Raw genomic sequence first — 24,603 nt, 5'->3', positions numbered from 1 at the left:
AAATTTGATCCAGGTGTCTTTTCTCAAGTTCGGTCTCTAAGAAAGCGAAATTGTCTACTTTATCGGTAAAAGGCCTTCTAAAATTGATGGCTTGAGACCTGATGAGATAGCTAGACCACAACTGCCATGTAAAAAAAATTACGCCTTTCAGCAAACCGGTACCTTTTCGATTCAGCATAGGTCTTTATTGGCTTACATGCTATAGGATGTAATATTTGTCATGAAATACAGCTTTTAAAAGATATTTTTTAAATGTTTAGGTAAGAAAAAGGTTGAAACATCATAACTTCATAAAGAAACCTTTTATTCATAAAAAAAATTGTCTGTGCTTATCTATAAAGTCATAAATTATAATATAAAGGAACACAACGTTTACACTGGAACAGGTGCATACATGTAGGCCTACACATCTATTGCAACTGCCATTTGTTGAGGGAAAAAGAAACAGAAAAAGACAAAAACTTAAGAGGAAACAATAACAGTCAAAATAGTTATACAGTAACAAACTGCGTCTTAATTAATGGATTAATTAAACCCACTCTAGGCCCTACTGGCACTAGGTTCCCTCCGTTTGATCGTCTCTATATCATATAGTACATAGTATATGCTTCCGCTGAACCCCCTCCCCCACCACTACGGTGAAAGTGTGGATTTTATGCCGAAAAGGGGCAAGAGGACCTTGAATTCAGTGGAAACACATCTATAGGCTACGTATCTACTACTAGAGTGGAAACGGAAGAGAATGGAGGATGTGCTCGGTGTCCTCTGATACTCAGGGTGGGTGTAATGCAGCACCACTCCTTTTACCCCTAGTCCAAATGCGGATTTAGAGGGTTTTCAGGGGGTTCCTGACCCCCCCCCCCCTTGGGTTTCTGAAAAAATAATCACACTAATATATATTCCCCTCTGGGAATACGAATTGTGACTAGCTGCTTTATAGTTCTTAACTGTTCCAAATGGCATCGTTTGCCCACCAAAACACCAAAATATTTTGGAGCCCTTCAGCGGGCCCCGAATTTCACCACAAGGGGGCCGAGGGTCGGCTTCGTATTCGATGCCTGTCATTCCTAAAAATCGCCCCCCCCCCTTCAAATAATTCTGGATCCGGCCCTGCTAGTCCATTGAAAGCACTCCATATTAGGAAAAGGTGGCATTCCACAGGCTTCGTTTATTGTTCGAGGCAAAAAGTGCAGTGTAGAACCCCTACACCAGGGTGCATATGAGATAGAAAGTAGTCGTACCAATGCTAGTGCATTCCCAGCCGCAAAACAGCACACATTGTGGTAGTTGAGCTCCCAGACACTTGTTGATGTTTTGGCTCTCTGGCGCAATATTGGAGATATATAGGTCACATGATTAAATATGGCGGGTCATGGCCTAGTTAGTTTCGATGTTTGCCAGAGAAGTCGACGTATTATTTAGAAAACTTTGTACGGATGAACTTTTAGCCGACTTTGCTATGGGATATGGGAGCTAAAGACTCAAAACCGTGTTTCTTGTCCTATGAGGATGCTGTTAAGCGCGGTAGGTGACACCTGTTTCGCAATATTTGATTTCTGTGTTGTGTTCCGCCTTCTTCGGTCCGATGTAGAATCAGAGTCAGTTTAATATTTTTATCATCGAAAAACGGTAAATGGTTAGCTATTACGAAATGAAATGTATGGTTCGTAGCTGTTTCTTCATGCATTTCCGATACATTTGAAATAAGTCTAAAAGGTCACAGGAAGAAAGATAGTGTCCAATTTAATTATAGGGCCTTTTTATGTGAGATACAGTATATATTTTATCCGTCAAACATACTCTTGCCTCTTAATTGACTAGATTAACAGTAGGACTTGAGAAATGCAAGTGCAAATAGTGAAATAGTTTTGCTTTCAAAATGTGATTCAGAACTACAGATAAAGGGCACGTCTAACTATAAAACTCAGCAAATAATATGACACACCAGCTCCAAATGTAAATTAATCCCAACACACATAAAAATAAAAATAAAAATTTTAATGAAAGAAATGAAAAGATACTTTACTTATTTTCAATTTACTCTACTGTATAATACTATGTTTCCAGTGCACTAACAACAGTTCATTTGACAAATATATTTTTTTGGGTTCATTTATATAGTATCAAATTGTTTTTCTACAGTCTTTGCAACATTCCACAAGATTGTTGTGAATTTAAAAGTCAGTTAATTTTTTTTTCTATTTTAACATCACAGCAGTGAGTGCAATTTCTGTTCATTCAGTGGGTTGCAAAAACGTGATTTCAATCCTGAGAATAGCATTTCCACAATGAAGTGTGAAAAATGGGTCTTTGTACATGACTACATTATTTTTTGTCTTTGCACATGACTACATTATTTTTTGGATCAGCCTCTGCATGCAAATTACATTTAAACCTTTTATTAAGACATAGTTCATTGCCATTGACATAATTTTTATCGTTGGTGCTGTTTCAATTCTCAGGTGCATTTATCAGGTGTATTTTCTTTTAGGCAGTACTTGCTAACAAAATATCAACACGTCCCCCTTTCAAATGCTACTTCTACATGGGATAGAATTGAATAATGTGACTTTCCCATGAGCAGATTTTTTAGTGACCACTTATGTGTCTTTTTGATAAACCAACTGCCTCAATCATAAACCTTCAGTTTATTCCAGCATCGAAGCACTTCTAGGCACTTACTAGTAATTATATAAATAACTTATGTTTGAGTATCAACTCAGTTCAACAAAGTTCATAGACTGGTTGAAGGTCACCAGTATATCATTTATGCTGTTATTGGTCTTAGAAATTTAGACATTTGATAAATCAACTTTGGCTGATCACATTATTTATTTCTATAATACAGTGTAGTAGATTTTTTAAAACTGTCTATATTGTGTAGTGCAAGTGAAGTTGTAACATGAGATTTATGTTGTTTCATTGCCCTTAAACCTTATTCTGAATACATTTAATGATGAAATGTTTATATTTTATAAATATCCAGTGACTGATGCAGAACTGAAGAGGCTAAAAGATGCATTCAAGAGGTCTTCTACTTTGACTGGTCATATGCCAAAAAATGTCTTCATTAGAGAAGTTCTTGGTGAAGGAGTCCCACAAAGGCTTGCTGAGGTACGGGATACTAGATTGTAATTTGAGTTAGTTTTTATTTACAATTACTTTATATTGGATGGGATGTATGAAGCATTTACTTTATTGAAAAATTTAATCTTAAAAAAATTTAACAAGAGCTTTTTAAAAGCTGAGTAGGTGCCTTCTTTGATCCCATTGATAAAAACTCGAATAAAAAGGGGTTGTAGTGGACCAATATAAAATGATGTTCATTTGTGAAATGTCACATAGTTGAAATTTATGTTTTTCATGATTAAATACTGGAGCATTTTTGTAAACTTATACTTACATTCACATGAAATATGCTACTCTAGCTATGGACATTTCTGTTGAAGAAAATTGAAATAAACATTCTCACCTCAAAAAAGAAAAAGAAAAGAAAATAAATAAAAATTGGCATTTTTACCACATTTTTGTTGTTTGGGTTTTTCTGTTTTATCAGGATTTATTATTGATATTTCATAAATGAATTGAAAAGTTCACATGATCATGAGATGTGTTTTAAGAATACAGAGTTTTGGGCAAATTAATACAGAAAAGAATTCATAAAGTGAATATCATGATGATAATAATATATTTGATTTATGTACCTCTATCTTTCAGCATATCTACACAGCTTTTGGTGGGACTATTAAAGGACTTACATACAAAGACTTGACTTGTGGCCTTGTTTTATTAACGAGAGGCAGACAGGAGGAGAAAATTAAATGTAAGTCAACTATTTATAGAAGATTTATTGAGAATTTAGGTTTACCACAGGAAACCCCCTGCACTTCAGAATTTAAGGCCACATAAACTTTATGACCACTTTACAACCATGTAGCTAGCTATATAGGGGAGGTAAAGTGACAAGATGAATGAGCCCCTGAGGGCTAAACCACTCCTCTTGGGCCAGTTATAGCTGAAAAAAATAAATCTGGAAATTTACATAAAGAATATAGCAATGGCAATGTAAGAAGAAACATGATTCTGTTTAGACTTGCTCTTTTGATTTTTCTGTGTGGCCTACGGGTCTTTCTGGTATTGTTTTCTTGGTTCAGTATTTTATTCAGTGATTGATTTTCTGGAACCTTATGTTCTATTGTTTCTTCAGGTTTGTTCAGTGCTGATTTAATGTCTCTGTTTAATGAATTTTGGTATTTTGTGGTCTTGTCCACTATAGATCTCCTTGTCTTTTCAATATGATTATAGACACCTTATCGCACATTCCACATAATATTTTAATCCACATTTTTGCTCTTTCTGTAAGGGTTCTTTGGGACTTACAAGAACATTTCTGGGAGTGAAGGGTTGGGATTGGGTGTGTGTGTGGGGGGGGGGGGGGATGACTGCACTTCTCAGGTAGGGGATACTACAACACCTGTAGTCTCGTTCTGTAATGAGGGCACAATGGTAGACACTGGAATATTGGAGTGGTAGTAACTCTGTTGTTTGAAGTCCTTTCCTGGTGGCACATTGATTTGGCATGTCCAGCTTGCTAACAAATGTTTTTATAGACAGAATGAAAAGTTTTGTTTTTAAATTTCAGTAAATCAATGCCTTACAGATATTGTTCAGTCCGCATTGTTAAACAAAGCAAGTCAAGAGCTGATGCATTTTCATTGCTTATTCACATTGCTCATCAAATAAATGTTTATCCTGGAATGGACGTCATCATAGCTTGGCAAGTTGACCAAACCTGACAAATTCAAGGAAAGGAAGGAGCAAACATGCTCCATTTAGAAAAAAATCAATCTTTTAGCTGTGTTCTCTGAAATGTGGTCTGTTGCGAGTGGCATTGGATGGGGCTTGCTATAGTTATCCCACTCTCCAGCAAGGACATGAGAAGGGCACAGAAGCTAAGCCTTCCATGTGAATAAATATTGATTGAACAAGACAAAATGATGCTTCTAAGTATGGTTTTAATTGAAGCAGATTGATTTCTGCATTCTGGAGAGTTATAAGAACATAATATCTGAGATAGACATAATTGTGACTGTCTGCAAGTGTGTGTAGTCTACAATCTCCCAATTAAATGTATTCTGTAGGCATTGGAAACCTATACGTGGCTGCACTAGACTATTGAGCTATATTGCAAGGAAAAAAACATTGGTCTTTGAATGTGCAGTGAGCTAGTCTTATTCTGTTCATAACATTTAGTATTATTTTCAGAAGTTGGATCTAAGTTACAGGACTAGGAATATCTTGCCTTCCATTTGATCGGGGATTTTTAAAAAGGAATTATAATAAAATAATATGTACAATAAAGCATTCCTTTGCAACATAAAAATTTGTGTAAAATTATTATATCTCATGTTCTAAATGAGCCTTTTGGAGCAGTATTTTTGCAATCTTAGATATTCCTTTCTAACTCCTAAATAATTGTATGTAGTAACATTGCTTTTGCCTCATTTTTAGTAATGTGACTTCTAACCTTACTAAATTTCCTGCTTTTCTACCACAGTTGAAACTGTAAAGATCTGAATTGTTTTGTGGAATCCTCTACTGGAGACATTAATTAATTAATTACTGAAGCCAATTTCAGAAAAAAAATGATGCAAACATATAGTATTTTAGGGTTAATAGGCCAAACGGGCATTTTAGAGTAATTTTCCCATTTCCAAAACTCAGCAAGAGAGTTCTTTTATAAGAGCCTCCAGAAACATTGCATGTTTTCTAAAAAACTCAAAACTGCAATTTCCTGGTTCTGCACTTGGAAAATGAATTCCACTTAGGCTGCTTAGGACAAATTGATTTTTATGAAGAGCAAAAAAGGCACTTTGGTTACATCTTTGCAGAAGAATTAGACGAGTCACAACTACATTATGGCAAGTTCATTCTGTGAAAAAGGGTGCAAAAATGTCTTTTTAAGGGAAGTTATTAATTTTAGTTTTACTGTTTTAATTTTTTGGTTTTCCTGTTACAAATTGTCTTCATTTTGTTTGCTTCAATAGATACTATATGAAAGTATTACTCTTGCAGACTAATCCCTTAAACAACCTCCACACAGCACATCATATATTTAGGAAAACTCATTAATCTAACAATCAATAAAATTTATAGATCTATATGAACATACTCAGGTCTGTCATTCCTGTAGTCATTTCCGTTGAGTGTGGGCTAATTTCTGATAAAGCTGGCTTGTTTTATAACACTAAGCTTAGTCACATTGTCCTTATGTACTAATGATAGAATCAAATGTTCGATCACCAAGAAAGAATATATTTGTGTGAAAAAATTGGCCAGATTGAGTTTTGTAGTTATTAAAATTCATTGGGCCAAGTTATGATTAATTTTCAAAAATCAGTTAGCTTTTTTGAAGGATTTTTAAAGAGCAGAATTAGATAAGGTCATGTCTGGTCAAATACTTTTTAAAGTAGAAAATTCCTGTTCAGTTTAATGCATGAATCTCTGTGTTACTTCATTCCAGTCATCTTTGGTTTGTATGCCAATGAAAACCTGAGCAGTGTCCAGAAGGAGCACATGGACAAGATGGTCCTGGCCACAGAGGGCATGGTGCCACAGTCCCTGTCACAACTATTTCTGGAGGTATGGATTTTTATGTCAGGAAATGTATATTTGCTTGTAAAGATGTAGGCTGGGGGCAAAATATTGATCTCAAGTTATTAATGTTTGTTGTGAATGAAAAAGCATTAATATATGGACGTGTATTTGCATGGATATGCACTTTTTTATCATGAGAAAGAATGAGTATGATATAAATACACACTGATCAATTTATAACTTGTTATATGATTTGTCTTTACAGAGTGATAAAGTCAACTTTGATCATTTCCGAGAGTGGCTACTAAATCACCCAGATTCTACAACACTCACCAAGTGGCTGCTCAAAGAACCCTGCTCTGTGACCCTGTCCAATGACAGTGAAACTCCCACATTCTATCAGACATTAGCAGGGGTTACACACTGTAAGTATTGGTCTTAATGTGTGACACAGTTAGTAGATGTGTAACTGTTCTGTAACTCAGCACCGTAGAACTTAACCACAAAAACAGATTTAAAAATTATTTATAAATGTAAGTTATTAAAATCTTTAAAAACTTCTAACAGCACTATGTGTATGTTTCAGTGGAGGAAGCAGATATTTTAGAACTTGAAAAGCGCTACTGGGTCCTGAAGGGACAGTCAAAGACAGGGCGATTTGATTTGGAAACCTTTAAACCTATGGTCTGTCCCCCTATTCCAGAAAGTCTGTGTGAAGGTAAAAATATTAGATCTTAAACTTAAGGATGAGTTTTATGGGAAGTGTCCAAATGTCTGGAATCATATACCCAGTGTTTGGTTTTATCATTTTGAAGGTCGGTTAATCTGAAAAAAAAAAACATTTAAAATGGCAAAAAATTATTTCATTCTCAGACATATTAAGCAGGGTAATGTGAGAATAAAGCTGAAATCATGATATAGAAAACTAAAACAAATGGATGCTGTGAATAAAAACTGTGAGCTTGCCACATTTCCAGGTGTCTTCAATGCGTTTGATGAAAATCGTGACAACCACATAGACTTCAAGGAAATAGCATGTGGTATTTCTGCTTGCTGCAGGGGGCCACTGGTGGAAAGACTGAAGTGTGAGTTGGCTATATAAGATATTTTAAAGAATTTTATCAATTTAGAATGAAAATAAGCCTTAAAGATATGTTGTGGTATAATGATGAAACAAACTTACTCAGATATAACAAGGTGCTAGGATAAGATGCAGTGGCTTTTTTTTTTTGGGGGGGGGGTACACTTTCAGTAACAGCAGAATCTAAGGAACATTTACTTTCAATTTTTTGTACGACAGTTTTTTAAACGTCTGATTAAGTATTTTTGACACATTATCTTACCTGAAATAGTGTTGTCTACTTCAAGTAGTATGTTGTCTTAGAGATTATTATAACCTTTACCACAACCTTGTTGTGACAGTAAATGTTGTGACAGTAAAGTTACCAAATATTTAACACTGTTGCATGATGAACTTTTACAGCTTGCTTCAAAATATTTGACACCACTGCTTACTTTATTTTCATAGTTTGCTTCAAAATATTTGACACCAACTGTGATGGACTGTTATCCAAGGAAGACTTAATCACTATGATAGCTGCATTACTGGATATTAGGAAGGACAACAGGACACAGGCAGACTGGGTGAGGGTGTCAGAAAAATAGACAACATTGACTACCTTTAAAAAAGTTATTCTGCATTTTACTCACTATATACACCTTAATTTGACCATCTATTGTTTGTGTCACGTTGATATTTTATTTTATGCTTTGAGAAAAGTCACCTCTAAGGTGGTTTGTGAAATGCCCCGTTTAGTCTTGATTTTCTCTGCTAAGTATAGGTTATAGGCATGTTACTAGTAAATTATTGATCTACAGTGGTCAGTAAACCTCAACGATACCAAGTTTTTATTTTGTTACTATTGATTAAACAAGGATACTGAACTTTTGACCGAGAAGACTGAAACTATGCAAATTACCTAATGTATGTAATGTATCCAAAAAACTAACTATTTGTTTCAAAACTTGATTAAGATTTCAAACACATGTAATTTTATTAATTTTTTTTAAGATGCAAGACAAGTTCAGGGATGTTGAACCAAAAACATTAGTTGAAGGCATTTTACAGAAGTTTTCTACAAATAAGGTTAGTGTTGTGGTAATTATCTGTTGTCTTCACCTTGTTTACCTGATTAAAAAAATTCTGCTATCCCCAGGACCATTTAAAAATTATCATTAATGAGGAACAGTTTTCCTTATACCTTTATACTAATATAATATAATATAATATAATATAATATAATATAATATAATATAATATAATATAATATAATATAATATAATATAATATAATATAATATAATATAATATAATATAATATAATATAATATAATATAATATAATATAATATAATATAATATAATATAATATAATATAATATAATATAATATAATATATCTCCAAGAATTGTCAAGTAGTAGATTTCAGGTTGTAACTATTAAGGCATGTTAATATGGTGGTCTTTTATTTTAGGGGGATCACCTCAGTCTGGATGAGTATTTATTGTGGTCGTCAAGCCATCCTCTGCCTCAGGATTTCCTAGATTTACTCTTCCAGGTCAGCTCAGAAAATTTTTTTTGAAATATGTCTTTTTAAGGAGTATGTTTGTGATGTTTACCTAAAAAAAACCTAGAATAAGCATTTTTCCGGCACTAAATGAGGTTGTTTTATATATGTAGGTAAGCCATGTAGTCCTAGGATTGAAGCCTGCCACTCCTGAGGAAGAGGAGAAAGTTATTCTGTAAGTTATATTGCTGTCTGCATTTTGGGGTAAGGGATATGGTGGATATTTATATCTGTCGACAAACAATCCTTGCAATCACAGAAGTATAATGGGACTTACCATTTTAGATTGTTTTTCTAACATGTTTGTTGAATTTGTAAATTGCATTTATTAGCAAAAATTTCACAGGTTGCTTGTCTGCCAATTTTTCTAACTTGAAAAAGAAAACAAAAAGAGGTAAAAAATCTTGATAATTTTATAATTGCAAAAAAAAAAAAAAAAAAAGAAAAAGAAAAAAGAAGTGTTAATGGATTCTATTCCTTCTAGTGTGTTATGATAAGACTTCTCTGTCTGTTTCAGTGGTTGGGTTGAGCGTGAAAGCCGCCATGGTCTTCAGCTCCACAGTACATGGTACCTGGTGGCCATGCAGTGGTGGGGGGAGTGGAGAGACTATGTCAGTTATCCCAGCAAAGGACAGGTATACTGATACTGAAAGAGTGTAAAACAGAGGCCACACAGACACTATATTGTATCAAGTTGTGTAATAATTATTTAGATATCAACCATTTCAGTGTAGAGATACTGGTTGAGTATTTGAAACCATCATGGGAATTTGTCTGCGTCACTAGCAACTTAATAATGTGTTAACAATCATTGAGATATGTGGAGATGTGCACAATCCTTGCTATATTCAGATATTCTTTTAAAGTCTTTAATGTCAGCATGAAACTTACTGATTTTGATTAAACATTAAATACATTTCCAATCTTTTCAGCACCAGCTAAAAAATAATGCAGTGACAAATCATTACCAGTCCAACAGTTACCCTAACTCCCCATCACCTAGCAGTAATCGCAGAAGTGCCACATTACCAAGAAAACAGAAAAAGAACTCATTGAATCCCAGTTTTAACACTGGAAGTTATGCCTGGGAGGATAACTCTGATGTGGTGGTCACACACTATAAAACAGAACTATCACCTAAAGCTAACGGTGTGCCTGGCAGGAGCAACTCATTACCTCGCAATGGGAATAGTGGCGTGATCCTAAACCCCAGGGAGTTGTCTGCCACTCCCAGCCCCAGTGCTTCCCCACACCTGGGGAGGAAGTACAGTGGAGTTCCACCAAGACCAGGACAGATTGATAACTCACCACTTATTATACCAAATACTTACAAGGTAAGTAGATGCAGGTCTTAATAGTCAAGTAAAGGTCTTTAGTACCAGAACAGTGTTAAATTAGATCTTTCTTTCACATTTTTATTTTGTTCATTTTACTTGGACTGCATATAATTGTCAGTGGTATGTTTGATTAATTTTCTAGGTTGCTACACTTACAAATGAAGGTGGAAGACTGAAAAAGAATGTCCCATTGGTTCGGGGACGAGATTATGAATTGTTACCAGAGCCAGTGTGGAAAGCATTGTGTTCCTGGTATGGGGGGTCGCCGGCTTTACCTAGAACTGTGAGTAGAGAGAATTAAAGTGTGAAAATATTATGTCACAATAATATAGACAGAACCTTGTCCCTGATATGAGAATGTTTCTGTTTGTTTTTTCAAATAATATATCTGCTGGTTGCTGTATGTTGGCATGAGGCTTAGGTAGAGTAAGTGATTTAGTGCTTTTAAACTTGATACCTTGGTGTTACTGTCAAAATGAAACCATTTTTCTGGCATTTATCAGTCTTGCATCAATTGTACCCTGCAGGTGATATCAATGGGTCCCAACCTTCAACCTGACTTAGAATTGTACCCTATTACCACCAAGTTATTACGGCACCAGATCCCAGCACAAAGACCCAACACCACCACCACCTTCACTGGCATGATGACTGGACTGGGAGGGATGGCACTCAGTAAGTCCTAGTCTGTAGAGAAATGAGGCAAATTATTTGTGAGATAAATTTAAGAGAGGAGCCCTTGATGATGTGTCTGCTTTATATGCATTAAAATGTAACAGTATTTGATTAGCAGTCTGGATAACCTATAATTTATGATTCTTTTTTCCCAAAACACTGATTTTTCGAGGCACAAATAATGAAGAGGAGACCCCTCTCTTAAACATTGCAACATCTGTTCATCTGTACAACCCAGGTTAACTGCTGAGTAATTGATCTGTATTGTGATATGACATTCATGAGCAAAATAATTTACCAGAAAACTAAAACTGAAAGAATATGAACCAGGTGATGTATATATTTGTGAGAGAGGATATATCTTTATATATGTGTATTCAGATGTGGCAGGCTTGGGTCCACCAGCCACTCCCAGAAGATATCTGGCCTATACTGCCTGCTTTAGTAGAAAGCACACCCTGAAGCAAGTCAGTGACTACCTCTGCTCAAGGCTCAGGATAGGGAGGGAGGACATGAGGCTTTGGAAATATAAGGATGAGGTAAAGGGCTGATTGTTATAGACACATTTTTTGCACAAAGTCTTTGGGAAATTTGCTGTTAATTTAAGTTGATTGCAATCCACTCTTGGATGAATTTTCTTCAGCCAAATTGCTGTGTATTTTTTAAATAAATGAATAATGCATTTGTCAGAAACAGTAAAACATTTTTCGTTCTCTTTGACCCAACTATAATATGTTGAGCCTTAAGCGAAAAAATGTGCATTGGTTTGTGGTTAATGAACCCAGCACTCATTGAAGTAACTCTTGGTATAGATTGTACTGTACATGTTATTTTTATGTAAGTGTTAGTACACTGATTATGCGCTTCACATTAAAATTATTTCAGCAAAATATGGTTCTACTGGAAGATGATGAGATGACCATGGAGGAGTTGAACATAGAGGAACAGCAGCAGATACTGATTGAAGGTATGTGAGTTATATGTTATTTTGGATTGTATGAGATTGCTGGAAAAATGATATATTGGAGGTGTGAGATTACGGAAGATATGTTATATAAGATGTATGAGATTGCTGGAAGTATGTTATATTGGAGGTGTAAGATTGCTGCAGTGTGCCATTTCATTTGATAGTGGGATGAATGATTGAAGGCTGTCTTGTGCTTCCTCATATAAGTTATGGTTAATTAGAACAGTAGCATGTTAGTTCACTTGATGGTAACAAATGACAGTCTGCTGGCTTCAGGATACTCCTAGGTTCCCTCAGAAAATACTGAAGCTTTATTGTTTCAATTTCAGTGAGAAACAAGGATTTAACTTGGCCAGAAGAAATGTCTTCTTTGGTGAAAAACAAGACACCAGGGGATAAGAAACAACAAGGTTTGTGATTTATGAATTAGTGAATACATTATGTAAAATTTGCTTTTGACATGACACAGAAAGGCAGCAGTTTCAGACATATTATTTGTTGTATGTCAAACATGGTAGCTTGTAAATAGCAGCAGTGCTAAACCAAAAAAATGGAAAAAAAACTCATTGTTGTTTCTCTTAAACATTGAAATTTATAATTTATATTCATAATTTATAATGAATTATCAAAAATGTGATTCAGAGGCTGAACAGATTTTTTTATGTAAAAGGTTGAATTTGTATTTCAAACCTTGTCACAAGCAACCTGCTTTATTTTGGTTTGATGATATGCCAGCATTTCTTATTTCTTTGTTTTCAGCCCCCACCACCCAGGGCGCCACTGGGCTGAACAACCTGGGAAACACATGTTTCATGAACTCAGCAGTCCAGTGTGTCAGCAACACCAGGGCCCTCACAGAGTACTTCAGATATGGGAAACATCTGTATGAACTCAATAGGTCAGTGTTTCTAGGATGAAGTTTCTGTTAGCCACACAGCTTCATATTATCAGATTAAAATCTTGAACTAAAAAAAGATAATTTTGGCATAAAGAAAACTTTAAAAAACTTTTTTATGAGAAAAAAACAGATGAAGTATTTATAATGGCCAAGAGATGTTTTTAAAGAAGTTTATATATATTTTAATTCTGTAGGGGGATTTACCCCATAAATGTAAAATGAATGGTTATTACCTAGTAATTAGCTGGTTACATTTCAATTTCTATTACATTTCAAATGTTGTTTCGCTGTGTAAATACATTATTTGTTGTTTTTTCAGAGACAACCCATTGGGCATGAAGGGCCACATAGCACAGAGATATGGGGACTTGGTGAAAAACCTGTGGACCGGCACTTCCAAAACCATTGCACCCCTAAAACTTAGGGTAAGTAAATTCTGCCTACTCTTTTATTTGTAAATAGTGCATCACCTCTTTGTAATGGTAAAATTAAAAATTGTACCTAGAAAAAAATAATGTGTGTAGTTTGTAGTATTGAAAATGCATATTATTCTCTAATATCATATGTTGACCCTCTAGAAAAGAATTATAGTTTAGGCACTCAGTCATTAAAATAATGTTGTTTTTTTTATTGTTTTATAACTAACATTGCCTATACACAGGGTGTTCAATGATTGCAATTCTCCTTGGTTTCAGTGGACCATTGGGAAATATGCACCACGTTTCAATGGTTTCCAACAGCATGATGCACAGGAACTTCTTGCTTTTCTACTGGATGGTCTGCATGAAGATTTAAACAGGTCTGGTCTTAGTTGATTTTTCTTTAGTACTGTTGAAAAAATATTAAATAAAACAGGTTGATGAAATTGTAAAAAAAAAATGAACAGATTGTCAAAAAAAAAAAAAAAATGAACACATAAATATTGTTGTGTATATAGAATTATATTTTGAGTCTTAAATGTGGTAATTACAAGTGTTTGTTTATTGATCAAAGATGAATGTATGAATGCACAGTTTCTCATGGTTTGCAGTATATTATTTTTTCTCATCTTTTTTAAAGAGTCCACAATAAACCTTATGTAGAGTTGAAGGATAGTGATGGTCGACCAGATGAAGTAGTTGCTAGAGAAGTAAGTACTGTTTGAGAAAGATATTGAATTGATTTTTAACTTGATGTTGAGATTTGACTTTTTCTATTGAAGTAAATTGAAAAACCAGTTGTGATCAACCATGGTTTGATATAGCATACTTTAAATGAAATGTGTTTTCAAATCTACATTTTATTTCCCAGGCATGGGAGAACCATCTTGTGCGCAACAAGTCCATCGTAGTTGATCTCTTCCATGGACAGCTCAAGTCTCAAGTCCGTTGCATGGCGTGTGGACACATCAGTGTGCGCTTTGATCCCTTCACCTATCTCTCTCTGCCTCTGCCCATGGAGAGCTGTATACACTTGGAGATCATTGGTGAGTGGATCTATATGATATACAGACTTAGCAACCTCATCTAATTTGATCTTAAGCACTGGTTGTTGGTTACATACAGGGTATCAGGTGTATTATTTATTTATATGTTTTATTTCCCCCAATAACATGCCTGAGGTATATGATATCATTGAGAATTCAAACTTATGATTTTATATTTGTAAGTATATATATGCATTACAGGTACAGGAGTTACTTATTTGTGATATGTTATTTTGAATTTCCTAGTAATATGCAGGGATGGTTCAGTCCCAGTGAAGTATGGTGTGCGACTGAATATGGATGAGAAATACAGGCTTCTGAAGAAACAGCTGAGTGAACTGTCTGGCATTCCACAGCAGCAGCTACTTTTAGTGGAACTGATTGGGGCAGTAGTCAAGGTAGACACACTGGATTTTTTTGAATGATTTCTTTTTGGGGGTTGCTGTTTGAAATTTTAGCATATAAAAGGTATGAAAAAATACTATTTATGCAGTGAATTATTTAAAGCTGTCAAGCAGGTAAACTTGCCTGAACAGGTAATACTTTTTTGCAACATTATGCATAGCTATGAGATGACAGCTAGTTAGAGTTTGTGTATTAACATCTGAGAATTTGGTCATGCTTCTATCACGTTCGTATCATGCTGCACATGTTGATACCACACTTACATATTCTCAAGTCCTTCATGACAGGAAGAGGTGATGGCTTTATCCATGTCCTTAATGGAAACAGCAAAAATGGGTAATTTAAGTGTCTGCCTTCTCTATCATAAGTCAATTGCTGCTGTAACTTAAAGCAGTGTAATAATACTTGATGGAAGACAGATAAGGTGTGTCAACAATTCCATATGTTCAAATCACTCAAAATAATCAACTGCTTGCAGTGACTCATAAAGCCATTTTAGTGTTCAATAAGCTATTTAATTGTAAGAATCACATCCATAAATTTTCAGACAAGTCTTTTTATGTCCATTGTAATGTAGAATCTGCAGTAGAAAGGTACAGTTTTGTTTGTCTATGACAATTTAAGTTAAAACGAATATGCTCACTTATCAGAGAATTTTGGTAAAATGGAAATATAAAATGTAAAAAGTTAACATTTACAAAAAAATAAAATAAATAAAGCTTGCTTACCTTAGCCTTATATCATTACACATAGAAATAAACATTTAATTAACGTCTTAGTCAATGTGCATGCCCATAAAAAAACGCAAAATGAATTATTTTAGTTAAAGTGGATATTAAGTAGATAGTTTTCACTTTTTGACAGATGATCGAACTGGACACCTTTAAGCATCTTTAAATAAGACATTTCATTTGATTCTGTAACGGTACTTTTTCATGTTTTCTATGAAAGTTCAGCACTAACTACCATTGATTTCGATTAGATCTGCATTTTAGCATCTTAACCAGTTCAGCTCGAAACTTTTTGTTCAATCCAGCATAAATGAAAGTGTTTGCTACATTGTTGAAAAAATACATATAAGTGAAGAACTTTTGTACCCCGTTTTCCTGTGAAATCACACCATAACTATACAAGAAGACAGGCAAATAGGAGACGATGTAGACAATAGTCACAATGGCCATGATCTGGGCTGTCCTCACCTCTGGCTTACTGAACATACGCCTCTGTTCAGAGTTCCTGCTGAGAGGTCTGTGGAATGGCGACTTCTGCATGATTTTCTTGAAGGTGCTGTTGATTTGCAATCCTCTAGAGGACAGCTGCGGGCTGGGAGTGGCTGGACACAGGGCTGCACTGTCTGTTTGAAGTGGCGTTAGATTTGGTGAGGAAGCCTCTCCACTATGGAGGCTATGGGTGGAGTTATTAGTTCCAGTCACACTCAGCTCTACTCTTGAACTTGAAGCAGCTGATGTTCCAGAAGTTACAGATAGTGAAGGCACATCAAGGGGACTGATTTTGTAGCACTCGGAGTCTGATTCTGTATATGTTACTGGAGGCTTAGAGCAAGCAGTGGGGACATTGACAGGATTTGTAATATATTGTACTGTGGAAGTCTCCATGTCTACAGCCACCTGCTCTGTTCTAGAGTCTGAGCTGGTATCAAGTCTGTTTTCCTGAAGTCCCCCACGTTTTTGGCTTCTCCCCCTGGGGTCCATGGGGGTTACAGGAGACTGGTACTTCTTCCACCACTTGTGTGTCTGCTTGTGGACCTTGGCAAAGATCAGCCCATACAGTGTGATGATAGGGATTATCATCAAGGCATAGAGCAGTGTTAAGGTGTCTCTATATCTAAGCAATGTCTCCTGTGAGACTGTAGCGTAGCTGATAACACATACTGCCCAGTTGTAACGGCGATCTTCAGTGTACACAGTGGTGCTAAGCATAGGCACAGTTGCTGTCCCCAGCCCTGCTATCACTGAGGCCACAATGATGATGACAGCAAGACGCTTAGAGAGGATGTTCTTAGGTGCCAGGCATATCAGGAAGAAGCGGTCAAAAGCAATGGCCACAAGGATGAAGGTTGACGTTACAATGACTGAGGACTTGAGCAGCTCCCACAGCTTGCAGAGAAAGTCCTGCTTGAGACCATAGTACCAGATCTCATTCATCAGTACCCCTGGAATCCCCAGCAGACATACTATGAAGTCTATGATGGCCAGAGCTGAGACAAAATAGTTGGTTGTGGTCCCTGGCATCCGTTTCAGAAAAACTACTGCGGCCAGGGGGTTGCTAAGAGTTCCTAGTATGAAGAATATGACCAGGAATACTGTGATGGCTATCCGGGATGGATCATTGGCAGCTCTTTGTTGAGCCCAGAATTGGTCAATATCTTCAAAAAATTGTCCATAGTCTATCTCATAGTCAGGGTAGTCAATAGGCGTTTTGTTCATTGCTCCATTTGAGAAGCCAGAAAAGTTTGTTCTGTCCATGATAAAGTTGATCCTACCAGATTGATAGAAATACATGACTAATGATCATTTGGAGTGACTGAAATATAAAATTTGATGTTTGAGAAAACCTTCAAGCTGAATGGTCCTCTTCTTACTTCATGTGTCAAGCACGTTTTGAGACGTCTTCCATTTTCTATCATGAAATGTTAATGTTTTGTTGGATACAGCTGTTCCCTGAAGATTTTAGTAGATATATTGCTGTAAGTTATCAACACAGAATAATTAACTGTGTTCCTTTTTTTTCCACAAAAAAGTATGATGTAGCATCCAGTTTCCTTTTGCTGTAGTCCTACATGTACGTCTATATGCTTTGATTTCAACTGCTTTTGTGGTTCCTCCGTCCACAGTTCTAGCTTTTTAAGGTCCTTTTATGGTGCAGTTTGACCTTTCTAGTGGGTATATCAAATTTTAAAAGAGCAGTAAAAGGTAGTAAAATATTTTACAGCTGCAATTCTTGGCAATTGCTGTTGTGAAGATTAAAGTATATTCAGATCTGAAAGCAATATACCATCTGAATACTTATATATCCAAAGTTTTCAGTCCACTGTATTGTTAAGAAATAACACGTCCATAGGAAGTGTTTAACCTAGATTAATGAATTAATAAGTCAATCCCCTCTCAGTTGTCCAGTCTACCGTCAAAGCTGACCTGAAATGTAGTCTGCACTGTTTGAAGTATTGTATATAAGTCTGATGGTTCACTTATCACTGATGTCATGTGTGTGGTATGAATACGCAAAAACAATTAAGCAAATCAACACCACTTCTGCCTTATCTCCACTCCACGTCACCACTTGGCTTTTACTCAGTGGCTTTAAAGATGAGAGAACTGAGTTACATGGAGGGAAATCCGAGTTTCCTCAAAAATATTTACCTGGCAAGGAACAGAATCAGGAGACCACTTGTTTTGGTGCCTTGAATACCTTGGCTCGTTGATGTTTTGAATCGGGTAGGGTGGAGTATTATTCATTATTTTTCTCTCTCTCTTTCTTCCTAGCTTGTTCGAACAGGAAGTTGTATATTTCCAACCTTGATACTCTTATTATTTGGTCAAAATATGGTTTAAGTAGATGGAAAAACAAATGTCTCTAATATTTTAGATTTTCATTAAGAATTATGCTTTTTACATGCATTAAAGCAGTCAAAACATTTTTAAAAATTTTTCTGACAATTTTGGATTTGAAGCACTGAATGGTAACATTGGTGTACAAAGTTACTTCTGCCAAGATGTTTTGATTTTTTTATTATCCTGAATCTTCTGGTTGGTGAATTTGAGAGCTTAGAAGCAATATCATCAAAGAGCTTCAGTCAGTATCATATAAATTGCTTCTGTAAGTAGGTATTGCTTTACATGTTTCAGTATAAATTATCACATAAAATTTATTTCCTGGTGATGTTCTGTATATACCAACAAATAACATTTTCAATGATACTCGAGGGATGTGCCAAATTGAACAAGGTGGATAAGTATATGATCTGGTCTATCTTCAAGAATTATTTTCCAGGCCAGATTTTCCAAGATTGAGATCCAGGCACTGAGATTATTCAATATTCTAATTCTGATAGATTTAAGAGCTTAGCAAATGCCACTTGATGAGCTAGAGAAGACCATCATTATGATCTTGGTACTTGTGGGAAGTAAGGAAAGCAATGTACAACTAAACTGAGTTGCATTTTTAGTTTTATATATAATTATTATTATTATTAAACTGACTGTGTTATTGAAAGGCAGTTATTGGTGTTTGTTTTGAAATATGATTTACATACAGAGGTATCATCTGATTTTCTGGAAAGATTAGCATATAAAATTCTTGCATGTGTTTTGTCAGGTAGTGTGACCCACAGACATTTACATTTATATGATGCATTATATCAAAGTTAGATATTTATAACTAATAATTAACATATAAATGAAATCAGACTTAGGATGTTTCTCTCTGCATAAGCACTATAATTCTATACTTGACAAGTTTGTTACCAAGTCCAATTTCAGCATATCAAGGGATTTTATACTAATACCTATGGTATTAAACTGGTATTGAAAGTTGTTCGGCCCTAACAGGTGCTGTGTTATTCCCAGGTAGATTTAGCAGGTTTTCCATCTCTATCACAGGCAAAATAAAGAAAATGTTTTTTTGAAAATCATTTTTAGAGTTTTCCCCACGACAGCCAGAAGATCCGCAGTGCCCTTAGTGGTGCCCTGTATGCATATGAGCTGCCTCCTGTGCCAGAGATCCCCCCTATGTCTGCCATGGAGGAGAAGGTGCTAGCTAAGGAACACATGGCCCTCAGGGACATACAGAGGATGACTACCTCTGTCAACAACAATGAGACAACTAAGGGTGGGTGTGGACTGAGATATAACATTATATTGAGAATACCTCTTACATACTTTTGGCAAATTCAAGTATTTTTCACCAGTGATGTTTTCAGTTATGACTAGCTTTGATGTAGTTTATGTATGAACTTTCTTGATGTGACGTCTGTTGTATTTATTTGGGGGGGGAGGGGAGAGTCGGTAACATATTTTATTTTCAATTGTCCAAATCTTTCAGCAGTGTTTTTTCATTCTAATTTTGTAGAATATGGAGGCCAGGGTAAAAATGAAGTAATTAAAGAGTCTGAAAATGGCATGGGGGACATGTTAAGAGAAGCGCCACAGATTACAGTGAATGGAACAGGTACTAAAAAAAAAAAAAAAAAAAAAGATAGTCTTTTAATAAATTTCTATGTATTTATTTATTTTTAAAAATTAAAACATTACTCCAGGAATTGATCACATCGGTTTTCCTAATAGCTTAATCTTGAATTATTTATATCAGTTGTAACAGGCAAGCTGTATTGTTTTTGTTACTTTTTCGCATTATCAATTTTAGATACTCCTGCAGTGAACACCACTACTCAACCAGGTCACAGTCGTAATGCCAGTAACTGTAGCATTGGTAGCAGTATTGCCACCAATAACAATGGGTCATTAGGATCTGACCCTGAGATCAGTGGATTCCTAGTGGCAGTGCATAGAAAAATGGTGAGCATGTGCATTGGAGGTTCATGTGAAGTTTACTATATTTTTTTCCTATGCTTTTTGAAGTAAAAACAATAAAATATTTCCCTCATTATTACCTCAGTATTTTCCATTAAATGCCATAAATTATGTGAAACTTGAAATTGCACTTTCTGAAACAAACCTAGAAAATCTACATTATTTTCCAGATCCGCATGGATGTATACTTCCTGTCGTCTCAGAAGACACGCCCCAGTTTATTTGGCACCCCTCTGATCATTCCATGCAACCAAGACACCACCCACCAGGACCTGTACCAGAGTGTGTGGGTCCAGGTATCCAGAATGGTCAGTCCACTGCCACCCTCAGAGAGTGGACATCCCAACCATGCACAAGACTGTGATGATAGCTTAGGTTATGAGTATCCCTTCACACTTAAGGCTGTACAGAAAGATGGCTTCACCTGTGCCTGGTGCCCTTGGTACAGGTTAGTGTACAAACCCTGGTGGTTGGATTGTGGACAGATTCAGGCCTTTTATTTACTGTCTTTAAGCAGTTGATACAAGAATATTAAATATGTATTTTTACAGTGCAGTTTATTTTTTGAAGCAGACTTTCAATCTTTGTGATATAGTTTTGACCTAGCTAAGGCAAGAATTTACCTTGAAGAACCAATTTTTGATGTGTTTCAGATTCTGCCGTGGATGTAAGCTAGAGTGTAAAACAGATGACTTCAACAATGGCAGCTGTTACATAGCTGTAGACTGGGAGCCCACTGCACTGCACCTCAGATACCAGTCCTCACAGGAGAGGGTAGGCATCATGAACTCCTGACCAACTCCTCTCTCTCAATTGCTTGTATAAAGTTAAAGTACCTGAAAATCTGTTTTAATAATTTGAATGTATGTTTATGTAGCTTTAGAATACCAGCAGAAAACAAGGGATGATCAATCTGCCTTAAACATTAGCAGTCAAACAAACTGATGATGTTTTCACAGAAATCCATGACAGTGCAAAATTTGAAACTTATTTTCATTAAAGTTTATAGTTGTAGCTGTGCAAGAAACTGGAAACAGAGATGAGAATGAGAAAAGCTGCCATGCCTTTAAAATTAAATACTGACATTTTTCTGATATGTTAAAACACGAATTCATCATTATTATTCCATACTATATGTAGGTGTATAATGACCATGAGAGTGTAGAAGAGAGTAGACGCCTTCAGACTGAACCAATTGACTTAGATGCCTGTCTGAGAGCATTCACCAAAGAAGAAGAACTGGGAGAAGAAGAGCTGTATTATTGTTCCAAGTGTAAAGAATTGAGACTGGCAGCAAAGAAGCTGGATATTTGGAAGTTGCCACCAATTTTGGTAAGGTTGAAGTTTTACCCTAATTGTAGAGTAGAACAATTCAGAAATTACATTGAAGTCAATGACTCCCTCAGATTTGCATGCATTATAGTATATTTTGCCTTAAAAATCCTAAGTGGTTTTATCACAAGCATTAAGCTGCAATTTATAATGTATTAATTATTGATTTTCAGATCATTCATTTGAAGAGATTTCAGTTTTTGAACAACCGTTGGGTAAAGTCACACAAAATTGTCAAATTTCCAATCAAACATTTTGATCCATCGAGTTACCTGGCTCCTCGCACTCCCAAGCAGGAGGTAGTTTCCAAGATCATGGAGGTCCAGGAAGCCAATCATAATGAACAGACAAATCACATTCAGCCCTCAGACTGCCAGTGTGGGGAGGTGTATACAACATGTGGTTGTGAGAATGAGAACAGGCTGGCCACTGGAGATGAAAGGCCTGTGCTTAATGGAGATTTGTCAGATTCCTATGAACAATACAGCAACACTCCTATAGAGGGCAGTCATGACCCATTCACAAACTGTAATGGAGGAGGCCTGACTCACAGTGGTTCTACATACGATAACCTTCCAGAGACAGAGGGAGCCACAGCAGCTATGGAACTTGACGACATCCTGGATGAATACAATCCTAATTTCAGTGGACGTCATAGGATGACCTCTGTGGCCAGCATGGACTACACCACAGCTAGATATGATCTCTATGCTTTGTCAGTAAGTACAAGTATTATTATTGGTAAGAATAAATTTTTAACATGTGATAAAGCAGGCTGCCTAAAATATTTCCAGCATACTGAGTTGCTATACTGAAAAATTTGGTTTGTGTTTCAGTGTCACTCTGGTATCCTAGGAGGTGGTCATTATGTGTCATATGCCAAGAACCCTAACAAGAAGTGGTACTGTTATAATGATAGCAGCTGTAAGGTAAAGAAAAACTAAAAGGTTTAGATGCAGTATGTGTGTTGCTCAGTACGGCTGCCATTCCTTGTGTAGCATAATCGCTCAAAGTTGCAATGTAAATTGAATAATTTGATCAAGTTGGGTGTGCAAGTTGTACCAGGAATGTCTTCGTAAAAATGTGAACACTAAGTTTCTATTGACCCTATTACATATGCTTTTTGTATTCAGCACATTTTTTTCTTTGTTGTTGTTGTTGTTATTGGTGTCTTTATTGAATGTAAAGTTATAGCTCTTTTTTATTTTAAGTTCACCATTTCCTACAATATTTTTAGGAAATCACTGAGGACCAGATTGACACAGACTCTGCTTACATGTTGTTCTATGAAAGGAGGGATTTAGATTATAACCGCTATCTGCCAGACGTCCGAGGAAAGGAACCTTGTGTGGAAGAAGATGATGAAGAATTTGAATCAGATTTCAAGAAAATGTGCACTGTTCAATGAAAGGATGTGTTGTGAGACAACTTAAGCATGTTCCTTGTCAATCTTCTTATGGATGTTTGGTCACTAACAGCTCTTCTGTGTTGTCTTCTTGAAAGTGTGAGTTGATGTGGAACTATTGTGCATGCAGAAGTGGTCCTGCAAATCCAAAACCAGTGCTTTAAGCAAGTGAATTAAACTGAGTGGAGAAAGACATGAAAAACTTGCTTTTAAATGTGTAAGAACAAAAGGGTAAACGGGAAATCTGAATCCTATTCAAGTTTTGTCAAAAAGGAATAGCAGCATTGAAATGATATAAAATCATTTGGATTATGATGTCCACCAAAGCATGAATTGCTGCATAATAGGTCAAACAGTATTTATACTCCAGTCTGTACTTAACAAATGTAAAATAATGCAGTATTTTGTCAAAAAGATTATTTTGTCCCTTACTCCAGTTTGAAAAATGCTGACAACCAATTCAAATTGTTTATATATTTTCTCCATTGGAAGCTGTTATCCTAGTGCTTGAAATTGTTTTACCACTCATTTATACATGTGTATCTTTTAACATAGTGTATGATCATAACCAAGAAAAAAGGATATTGTATTGGAAAGAACAAAAGAAGCCATAAGGTTAATTTGCTACAAGTCTGGAATGCTTTAGTTTCTTCTCCTTAGCCCCACTACCCATACTTATAAGTATGTAATCAAAGTGCAATAGTGTAGATTTAGAGGTACATCTAGGGATAGTTATGAAGACATAATAGTTAGGAATAGTTCCATCTGTATCCAGCTGTGATAATTGGCTCTGTATATTTAATGAGCCCTGGATGTGATTCAGATTTCATTGGCCAGATTTTTTTATTTTTCTTTAAAACAATTATCTCTGCTGGTCATTTCAAACTTTTTAATTTTTTGTTATCTTTTTAAGAGATGAAAATTTACATATAATGCAATCTGGATTGATTGTAATTTTTTTAAAGCATGAATAGTTTATTGGTATTGCATTTGACTTATTCTTATAACTCAATAAATTGACTTGATTTGCAGTTCTTAAATATTAGTTTTTGCACACTGGTGGACTATTAATCTTGGACTAACATCCGAGAGCCATTCATGCATTTAATTGTTTATAAATTACATTTCCTTATTTCAAAATTTGTAATGCAAACAATTAATCCAGTGCAATGGAGGATACTATGCCATGTATATACAAGAATAATGAAATGGATATTTGATTGAATTCATTTTGTTCTGATGTAAATGTTTGAAATATATATACACCTATGTATTCATGGATTTATGTATTGTTTCTACAAAATCAAATATTGCTGTATAAATGCATGTGGCATATGCAATCATATGG

At 35.6% G+C, this 24,603-nt stretch overlaps 2 protein-coding genes across 2 annotated transcripts; one reads left to right on the top strand and one right to left on the bottom strand.

Annotated features, from left to right (window-relative positions):
• Positions 1–1,336: 1,336 nt before the first annotated feature.
• Positions 1,337–24,528, top strand: LOC106163958 (ubiquitin carboxyl-terminal hydrolase 32-like). The gene is made up of 33 exons (XM_013541689.2): positions 1,337–1,524; positions 2,987–3,114; positions 3,718–3,823; positions 6,524–6,642; positions 6,863–7,022; positions 7,184–7,315; positions 7,575–7,682; positions 8,126–8,241; positions 8,669–8,743; positions 9,130–9,213; positions 9,336–9,397; positions 9,740–9,857; positions 10,155–10,556; positions 10,702–10,842; positions 11,087–11,234; positions 11,616–11,773; positions 12,120–12,201; positions 12,531–12,611; positions 12,961–13,099; positions 13,419–13,524; positions 13,795–13,898; positions 14,159–14,228; positions 14,390–14,564; positions 14,811–14,962; positions 19,628–19,817; positions 20,058–20,156; positions 20,352–20,503; positions 20,689–20,966; positions 21,172–21,292; positions 21,659–21,850; positions 22,024–22,569; positions 22,687–22,779; positions 23,088–24,528. Exons 1-33 carry the CDS (start codon positions 1,467–1,469, stop codon positions 23,256–23,258), a joined length of 4,866 nt encoding a protein of 1,621 aa, XP_013397143.2. The 5' UTR covers positions 1,337–1,466; the 3' UTR covers positions 23,259–24,528.
• LOC106163959 (uncharacterized) lies at positions 15,434–18,363 on the bottom strand. The gene has a single exon (XM_013541691.2). The coding sequence runs from the start codon at positions 17,489–17,491 to the stop codon at positions 15,932–15,934; it is 1,560 nt and encodes a 519-aa protein (XP_013397145.2). The 5' UTR covers positions 17,492–18,363; the 3' UTR covers positions 15,434–15,931.
• Positions 24,529–24,603: the final 75 nt, after the last annotated feature.

Source organism: Lingula anatina, chromosome 1, assembly GCF_051362555.1.
Source record: "Lingula anatina isolate TDL-2025a chromosome 1, LinAna3.0, whole genome shotgun sequence".
In the NCBI taxonomy this organism is placed as follows: Eukaryota; Metazoa; Brachiopoda; class Lingulata; order Lingulida; family Lingulidae; genus Lingula; species Lingula anatina.
The sequence above is the reverse complement of the archived record's forward strand: the minus strand, read 5'-3'. Positions and strand labels throughout refer to the sequence as shown.